The sequence below is a fragment of the Talpa occidentalis genome, unplaced genomic scaffold (genome assembly GCF_014898055.3).
Source record: "Talpa occidentalis isolate TD23 unplaced genomic scaffold, MPIMG_talOcc4v2.1 talOcc4.11, whole genome shotgun sequence".
Taxonomy (NCBI): domain Eukaryota; kingdom Metazoa; phylum Chordata; class Mammalia; order Eulipotyphla; family Talpidae; genus Talpa; species Talpa occidentalis.
Window position 1 is genome coordinate 75,883,073 of NW_023601104.1, and position 8,690 is coordinate 75,891,762.

At 48.3% G+C, this 8,690-nt stretch overlaps 1 protein-coding gene across 6 annotated transcripts in view; it reads left to right on the forward strand.

Annotated features, from left to right (window-relative positions):
• SUSD6 (sushi domain containing 6) overlaps positions 1-6,832 on the forward strand; it is a 96,174-nt gene extending 89,342 nt beyond the window's left edge. For all 6 annotated transcript variants that reach the window (XM_037503573.2, XM_037503574.2, XM_054691261.1 and 3 more), the window contains exon 6: positions 1,710-6,832. In XM_037503573.2, coding sequence (XP_037359470.1) covers positions 1,710-1,735 — 26 coding nt within the window. In that variant the 3' untranslated portion in view covers positions 1,736-6,832. The remainder of the gene's footprint in view (positions 1-1,709) is intronic.
• Positions 6,833-8,690: the final 1,858 nt, after the last annotated feature.

Sequence of the window (8,690 nt, forward strand, 5' to 3'; positions counted from 1 at the left end):
GAATTTTGGAGTCTCTGAAACTTATTTGTGGCCACAGAGCTGTGCTAAATCAAAGGACAGAAAGCTGGTTGGAGTAGGGGCTAGGTTCTGTCCTTTCATTATGCTCTTTATGTTTCTGAAAGAGCATTTAACTGCTTTTTAAATAGGACTATGTCAGGTCCTATACTAGTTGGTTTTCTTGCATTATCTCACTTTAACCTCAGAGTATGCACAGATATAGGCATTATATTATTACTGTCCTCATTGTACAGATGAGAAATCTGAGGCTCAAAGAGGGCAAGCCCCTGAGGAAGTGGCTGAACTGGGATTTGAAACCTGATGGATCTGGCTCCAAAGCCTGCATTTATAACCCCACAAGTGCCATGGGGTCTGGATCCTTTGTGGCAAACCAGCACAGAACAAAATTGCCATTTCCTGATACCTCTGCCTTTGCCTGAGCCTGGAGGGTGGAACATGGATATTACTTCTTTCACTTGAAACTACACCTTGGCATGAAATCCCAGTGTGATTCAGGTTGCAGACTAGATACTGCTCTTTTGACAATGAGGACTTCTGTACTTACCAAACCCTCCTAAAAGAACCACAGCAAACTTCATGTTGCTAGGAATCCTGAGCACAGTAAATATCCAAGGCTTAGAATATCTAAACGCAGAGAAGGTGTAAATTCTTTAATACAGATCATGTTTATAGAATTTCCTGGTTATCAGCTACGTGCTACCTTTTGTCTTAGTGGGATATAGATCTGGCAAGGGGTCATTAAATAGTTGACACAAGCTTAAAATGGAAGCCAGTGACCCCATAGGCAGCCAGCTACACATATTTTGTGTTCACACATGTCAACACGTTTCCAAATACAAATCTCAACCCTTAGTCTTCTTAAGGGACCAAAATGATGCCTGCTCCTCCCTCTCTCCCCCTTGCTACCTTGCTTTGTTCCATGTATTAAACAGGCAGTTTTGAGAGCCCATCTTGTGCCTCTGCATGGATTGTTGGTTATTTGGGAAGATGGAGCCTAAATAATAGATTCATTGTCAGAATGAAGGATCCAGAAACCAAGACTTAGGTTATTAAATTTATTGCCAGTCATGCCTGAGCTAGCAGTCTGTCACAGTAGTACCATAGGAATTCAGGACTCGAGGCATCAGTTTAGCCCCAATGATACATGAGAAGATTGAGACCTAGAGAGGGAAGTGATTTATTCAATACTGCGTAGTTGGAGGATGGCTTTAGAGAGGAGGGGGTGCTTCTGCAAGGCTTAGTAACCTCTAGGCTGAGATTAAGGATAGAAAGAGAAGCAACTGGTGCATCCCTGGTGGCCTAGGGGTTAAGTCTCAGCACTATCACCACTACTGCCTGAGTTTGATCCCTGGTCAGGGAGCTGACCCACATATGGTGCAGCAGACCTCTCCCATCTTGCCCACTGCTCCTCTCAGCAATATATTTCAGTCAATCTGCCTGTTGTGCTCCCCCCTCTGTCTCTGGTTAATTTTCTTCTCCCCCCTCCACTTCCTGTATCTCTGGCCTACAACCCAGTTCTTCTACACAATAAAAATTAAAAAAAAAAAAAAAATAAGAGAAATAACTCAACCAGCAGAGCTAAGGTGGAGAGAATAAATTAAAGACTGCACAAACTGCAGTGGGATCAGGTGTGTCGCAAAGAGACCCATATGGGATTAACCACTGGGCTTTCCTTTTTTCTCTTCCTGCAGATATCCCACTGTTGAAAGAAGCATGAGGATTGTCATCAGCCTCTCTTCTCCCTGAGATGGTCCTCTCTGCCTTTCCTCCCTCTCCCTGTGGGTTTGAGCACCCTGTACTCCAGCCACCCTGCCCGGATACCTGAGCTGCCACCTGTGTATCTGTGTATCTCTGTATCTCAGAGGGCTTGTAGGCCCACCTTGCTGGAAACTCAAGGAAGATTTTTCGCCATCTGCCTGCTGGACAGCTGGAGGAACAGGCTTTTTCCTGGCCCAGTCTTCCCATCTGTGTTGGGAATCTAACACATATTTGAATGTGTTAGATCAAACCATTCCTTTCCCTGAGTCCTCTGGGTCCCCTCCAGCCAGCTCTTGGGTGGCAGCCCCCACCAGCCTATGTGGGCCTAAGAGCCGCTGTGTTTACTTGTGCCTTCCCCCAACCCCGTCCAGTTTTCCTGTCACAAAGGCTTGTTACTGTCCTACAGGCCTTAGTGGCTGCACTGCTGGCCTCTGCCACTTCGGGGGGCCCAGGCCTGGGTCTGGCCAGCTTTCTTTGAGGTCTAGTACCACCACCCTTGGCAGGAGCAGAACCAGAAGTGAAAAGCTATGGAGCCTAGGGTGGCTCTAATTGGGACATGAGTGTGGGTCCCTAGCTTGCCCTTGATTAAGACTGGTGGTACATTTCCTTCCTTGGTGGAGGATGTGGAAGATCATGTCAAAGCCATCCCAGCACCTGATGTTTAGCTTAGGGGTGCCGACTCCTAAACCTGTTGAGTTTCCAGGAAGCATCAGATGATTCTGAGAGAGGGAAAGGTGGCTGATTATGATTGTTCTCCTAATACGCAAGCTCTCACTTCCTTCTTCCACATCAGCCTCCCTGGCCTTGGTGTTTGCTGTTTCCCTGAAGTATGAGGGGAAGTTGCATGCTGCCTCCTGGGTTTTATCCCGGGCAGCTTGGGCTGCCTTGCTGACCATAGTGACCTGAAATGAATCATCCTGGGACAGGAGAGTTGCTGAGATGCTACAGAATGCCCTTCTGGTCACTGGCAGTTGGGGCATGTTGCCCCCTTCTGGGTTTGTGGAGAGGAGGGGAGCCTGAGAGTCACAGACTGAACCCCCAGGCAGCTGCAGGCAGCTCCAGCCCAGTCCTAGGGGTCCTCCTCACCACAGTCACGTGCCTTAGTACCTGTGCCCAGGAAGCCGCCTGCTGCTTGCTGTGCTGCTGCTTTTCCTGCATCTGCCCTCCCTGCCATCCTTCCACATGTCACAGCTGACAGACAACTGGTCTTCCCTGGCTCCTTGGTGAGGGCCTGAGAGTTTGCATACACCCCAACTTTGTCGGCCTGCAGTGGAAGAATGGAGCCCTGGTGTTGAAGGAGTGGACTCAGCACTCCCAATGCTTCTGCTCCAGCAGAAGGCTGACAAGTCTAGGGCTGCTGCCATCTTCAAGGGATGTAGCATTAAGGAATGTTTTGTTTTGTGAGCACTGGGGCTGGAAACTTGAAGCTGACCCCAGGTGGCACCCCTGCTCCTCCCCCAGCCTCTCGGTTGGGGTAGTAAAAATAATAAAGAGCCCAATATACTTTCAGTACCTGACCTAACAGGGTAGCTCCTGGCGTGGGTGGCCTCAAAAATTGAGGGGAATGACCTCTCAGCCTCCTGCCTCCACTCTCACACACGCACTTTACTCTGCTCATCCAGGCCTCTCGCCACCTCCTGTAGTCTTCCTTCCTCTCAGGGTAAGGGCAGTGCCTGCGTGCCTGTGGTCATTCCCACGTCTCCCCTTTCCCACCCAGGAGCCCTTGTGTGCTGTGCCCATAGTCCAGGGAAGTGTGGTTAGAGATGGAACAGGTTGGTGAAGGTGCTAGAACTAGAACACAAGAGCCTCTGAGGAAGAGGAAATGTGGGTGGGGTGTGTGTCCTCGGCCTCAGAAAAGACGGTTTCCTGCGGTTGCTGGCACTGGTCCCATCTGGAGGGGCGTCACTAACGACCCCAAACTGCCTCACCGTAAATGGACTCTCCTCCCACCGCAGTGCCCTTGTCTTCCTCCCAAAAGAGAGTAGTGGTGGCAGAGCCAGTCTCACTGCTGAACTTGCAGCTTTTATTTCGTCTTTTAAAATCTGAATTCTATTCTAGAATGATTTTAATGAAAGATCTTACCCTTTTTGTATATCATAATTTTTCCCCGTTTTGAGTTTATTCAGCTTGGCCTTTGAAAAAATGAAAAGCCTTCCTTACGAAGCTTTCCACCGAGTCTCCCTTTAAATTACTCCTGGGTCACAAGCCCAGACTTGCCTACCTGTTAGGAGAGAAAAAAGTCTGGAGCCTCCCCACTGCACCTCATCCCCAGTAGCTTTGATGAGGCCCATCTCCCAGGGGCCCCTGGGCCTGTGGGTACAAGAATCAGGCCTCCCGTTGCTGCTGACTTCTGTGTAGGCTTCTCACAGTTAGTTTGCTTTTCCCTGAAGCAGTTTACTTAGCTGTCAGCCATGTGCTGCCGTTTCTAGGGCTTCTGGGCTTTGTCCTCTGGGAGGGATTAGGGACTCCACAGCTGCCTTGAGGTGGGGCCTATTTCGAATGAGGCTGCCAGAGGATCTGAAGCAGGTGGGAAAATTATCCACAGCCTCTCTTCCCAGCAACCCCCTGAGGGCTCCAGCAGAGGGCTTGTCCAGGAGAACTTGGTCAGCACCAAAGAGCAGTAAAAAGGTGTATTTTTGCACATGGGAGCTGAACCAATGCAGGTTTTATATCCTGGCAAGTAATAGTCACATTCCACCGACTTGTAACAGGCCAGTATATGGTGAAAATCACCTAAAATTCTCATCCCTTTCAATGCCTTACTGCAGTAGGTAGGCTCCATCTGCCATTTCTGAAGCTGGTGTGCTGTATTCCCATTTCACTGGAGTGAACTGTGGAATGGACTGAGTCCTGGCACTTCGAGTTCTTTTGGTTTTATAAAGCAATTCAATGTGCATTCTAACACTCCACTTGCAAACGGAGCTTAAGCTAATGTTGTCTTCCCTATTCATCTTTTCCTCTTCCTCTCCCCATCCCTTCCACTTGAAAGTTCTGCGGAGAAGCTGGATGGCAAGACAAAGGTATACTTTTCCTGCTTCGTTAGTGGTGGCACAGGGAGAGATGACGCTCGGCCTTCTCCCCCCACCCCACGCCCAGCTTTGCTCTCAAACCACTTGCTTCCCACACAATAATGTCACATCCATTCCCAGGGAGCTGGTCCTTACAGAGAGGATGGAATATGCTGCGAACATTTCTACATCCTTGGCCTTTGGTTTCCCTTAAAGAGAGAGGGCCTAGTAGGGAAGTGGTACTTGGCGGCTTAGTTCCAGATGTGCTTGCTGAAGACCGCAAGGCTGGTAACTGCGCTTGTGGGACCTGCTGAGACTTGCAGTTGTTGGCTTAGGGAAAGTTGTTTCTGGTGCCCTGGGAGGGGCATGGGATTTTGCTTACAGATGTGTGGACTGAGTGGCACAGTAGCAGATTCCCCAGAAAGAAAGGCAGCTGGCTCAGCTGTGCTGGGAAGCAGGACCTCTTCATCTGCAGCGGAAAACTTTGTGGAATTTTGAACAAATGTCCCAAGGTGGAAGCCTCTGCCAGGCAGCAGAGCTAGCTGGAGGGGATGCAGTGGTAACACACTCGCCTTGTCAGGCAGGGAGGAGAGATGGCCATGGCTTATGTGGAGGCCCACCACACCTGCCCTGAATTCTTACCGCACCACTATGGAATCCTTTGCAGAATGGTACTCATATATAATGGTTTAAAACGACACATGCATTATTGACTCTGTGCAGGATGTCAGTCAATCAATTTGGGTTTGCTTTATTTTATTTTATATATGTATTTTTTGGTATCCTGTACATTGCAGTGGGTGTGAAGATAGTATTTTAATATTTGTACAAAGTTTAATTTAATTTTAATTCTATGTATATAACTGCATTTCTAAATAATAAAAAAAAAAAATTCTTATGGAGGCAGTTGTGAGATATGTGATCCTTCCATAAAGTTTCTGCAGAACCTTGCAGAGGATGGAATATGCTGGGAACATTTCTACATCCTTCGCCTTTTTTTTTCCCCTCAGAGAGAAAGGCCTCGTAGGGAAGTGGTACTCGGGCTTGGCAGCTTAGTTCCAGATGTACTTGCTGAACACGGTGATGTGGGACCTGCTAGAACTTGTGGCTTTTGGCTTAGGGAGATATGTAGGTAAGACTGCATGAAGGGGTGACACGCTTGTTCTGTGAGGGGGTGCCCGGCAGCAGATGAGACAGGGAGGTGATCTGTGCTGCAAGGAGAGCACAGACAGAAGTGGAAACGCATCCCCTCACTTGTCTTTAAGTGTGTGCAGGGTGCCAACTACTTGCTCACGCTGGGATTCGGCAGTGAACAGACCTTGTGTTTGGGGCCTGCGTGGAATGTCTAATACGCTGGCAAGCCCCACAGTTCCAGTGGTGTGCAGTGGTGGTGCGGACAGGGAAGCGTAAGGTGTGGCGGGGATGGCAGTGTGGCGACAAAGAGAAGGGTCAGTTCAGTGAGGCTGGGGGACAAAATGCTACTTACGTGTGGGTACAAAGACAGCAGAAAGCGCAATTTGAGAAACTCAAGCACCAGTGCCTGAGGCAGGGCCCAGAGGAGAGTAGCTCAGGATGAGCCAAGGAAGGATGGCAACAGGAAAGAAGGTGAGGAATGGCTTAGTAAATGGGGGTGGGGGCGACGTGCTCCATCTCTTCTGAAGAATGCATTTGGGGGGGATAAAACATACTGTACCTGGAGACCGTGTAAGTGTTATAGGGCAGCCCCAATATTGAATGGGTTCCTGGCTGTGGGTCCTCACCCATGCGCTTACAAGGGACTTATGAATACTCCACCACAGGCACACACAAAAGGTTAATAAAAGATTTATTTACAGGGGAAAAGGAAATAAGGAAAATGTACAACTCAGGGAGAAAATAGGGAAATAAAGTCTTTAATGCGTCCTACCCGATCCGACGACCTGGAAACCGAAAGGCACTCTCAGAGCTGGCCGGATGCTCCGAGCTGGCGGAGAGCCAAAATGGGGGACCCCTCCAAAGGCCACCTGTCTGGCTTTATACCCACCTGGCTGCTTAACCCCACCCTCAGGTCCCAGCCACCTTCCCTTTGGTGGTGATGGGATTTGGAGTTCCCAGTGTCTTTGGCTTTGGCCTAGGGTGGGGGTGGAGTCCACAAAGCCTGTATGGAATTAGCTTTGGGACATCCTTTTCGCCCTAACATAAGGAGTTGTCGGTCTTGTAAGGAAGAAGGTAGCTTGAGCCAGGTGAGTAAATGGCAGCACCATTCTCTGAGGTAGGGAAATGGAAGGGAAACTTTGGGAAGGAGAAAGCTGGGAGGTAAAAAGATGAAAAGGTAGAGGTGAAGAGGTCACTGCCAGGCTAGAGGCTGGCCATGCTCTCAGTTTGTGGGTGTAAGAGCCTGTAGAAGAACGTGCAGGACACTTTGGGATAAGAAAACCAGGTGCACTTTCGCTGGCCCTGGGCACTGGCAGGGATGGTCATGATGTGTTTCTCTAATACAGTGTTGGTTGGGAAAAGCTTATGGAGTCATCTCTACCAGCTACGCAGTCTTAATCTCAGCACCAGCCCTCTTAGAATCCACGCAAACATCACTGCCATTAATGACAAGAGGGTGAAGGAAAGAGCACTTTACCAGCTTTTCAAAGTGATGATGGTAATAGCTGATTCAAAGCACTAGGTAGCAGGCAGATTCTATGCCCTTTATTAGGTGTGTATAAACTCAGGGAATCCGTAGATGGGCGCCATAATAGTCTCTAGCCCTGTGCCACCTAGAAGGAAACGCATAAAGATTTGCATTAGCTTATCCAAGGTGAGGCCAAGTAGTTCTCCAGAGCCTCCACCCCGCCAGACACTGCCTGCTTCTCAAGGTGCTCACTGCATTGCTTCTGTCTCTTGGAGGCTGTTCTGACCAGTGGGCATCATTTTCTTTTTTTAGGTAGAAGAAAACTAATTTCAAGGCATGGAAACAGCACACTTTCCACTGGGATTAAAAAACAACTTTCACAGAGTAAAGTGTGCCCAGCTCCAACCCCTCCTGGGGGTGGAATAGCAGGCATTTAAGTTATGCAGAGCCTGATAAAACGTTCACAGAGCAGCAGGAATTGTTTCTGCTCTAGGAAAAAAAAGAGCAAAGACTTTTAGCGTCTTCCAGTGACTGTGTAGTTGTCTTTGTCTCCGGAAACCAAACTACCAGGCAGAAACATGTCCCAGCAGGTAAGGAATTCGGGAAAGAGAGACTGACAATGTGGGGTCAAGCTTGGGGTTGGGGTAACTTCCTTGATGACAGGTGAGGGAGGACAAAGGTAACAGCCTGCAAGCCCTGCAGGGCTGCTGGGGAAAGGCTGACTTTGAAGTGGTGGCCTCGGGGTGGAAAAGGGTGGGAGAGAGAAAAGGAATGCCCTGCTCTGCTTCCCAGCTCCTGCCTCCCAGCTTGGAAAGTTTTGATCCCTGGAAAACAACGAAAGTAGGAACAATCTCTCAGGTGGGTCTACCCAGACGACTTAAAAGTCTTTAGGCACGCCAGAGTAATACATGTTCATTTCAGAAAATTAAAGAAAGTTAAACTCACCCACAATACTACATCTAGTAGTGTTCGTTTCTGTATACATACCTCTCTCCAAAAGTCACTTCCATAGTTGTTTGGGATTTCTAAACTTTATAATCGATTGCGCTTCCCCCTCTCCAATTCATCGGCATCATTTTTAATGGCTGTACATCTTTCTATTGTATTGGTAATTTGGACTTTAAGGTTGTTCCCAATTTTTTTTTTAACTCAACCAATGGCCTTATAGCATTTTTAATTATTTCCTTTGGATTAATTACTGGAAATGGAACTGCTGAATGAAAAAAACCACATTTTAGTGACTTTTGATAAACCTCAGAATGCCCACCAAGAAAGTTATTCCATATTATACTATCACTGGCAGT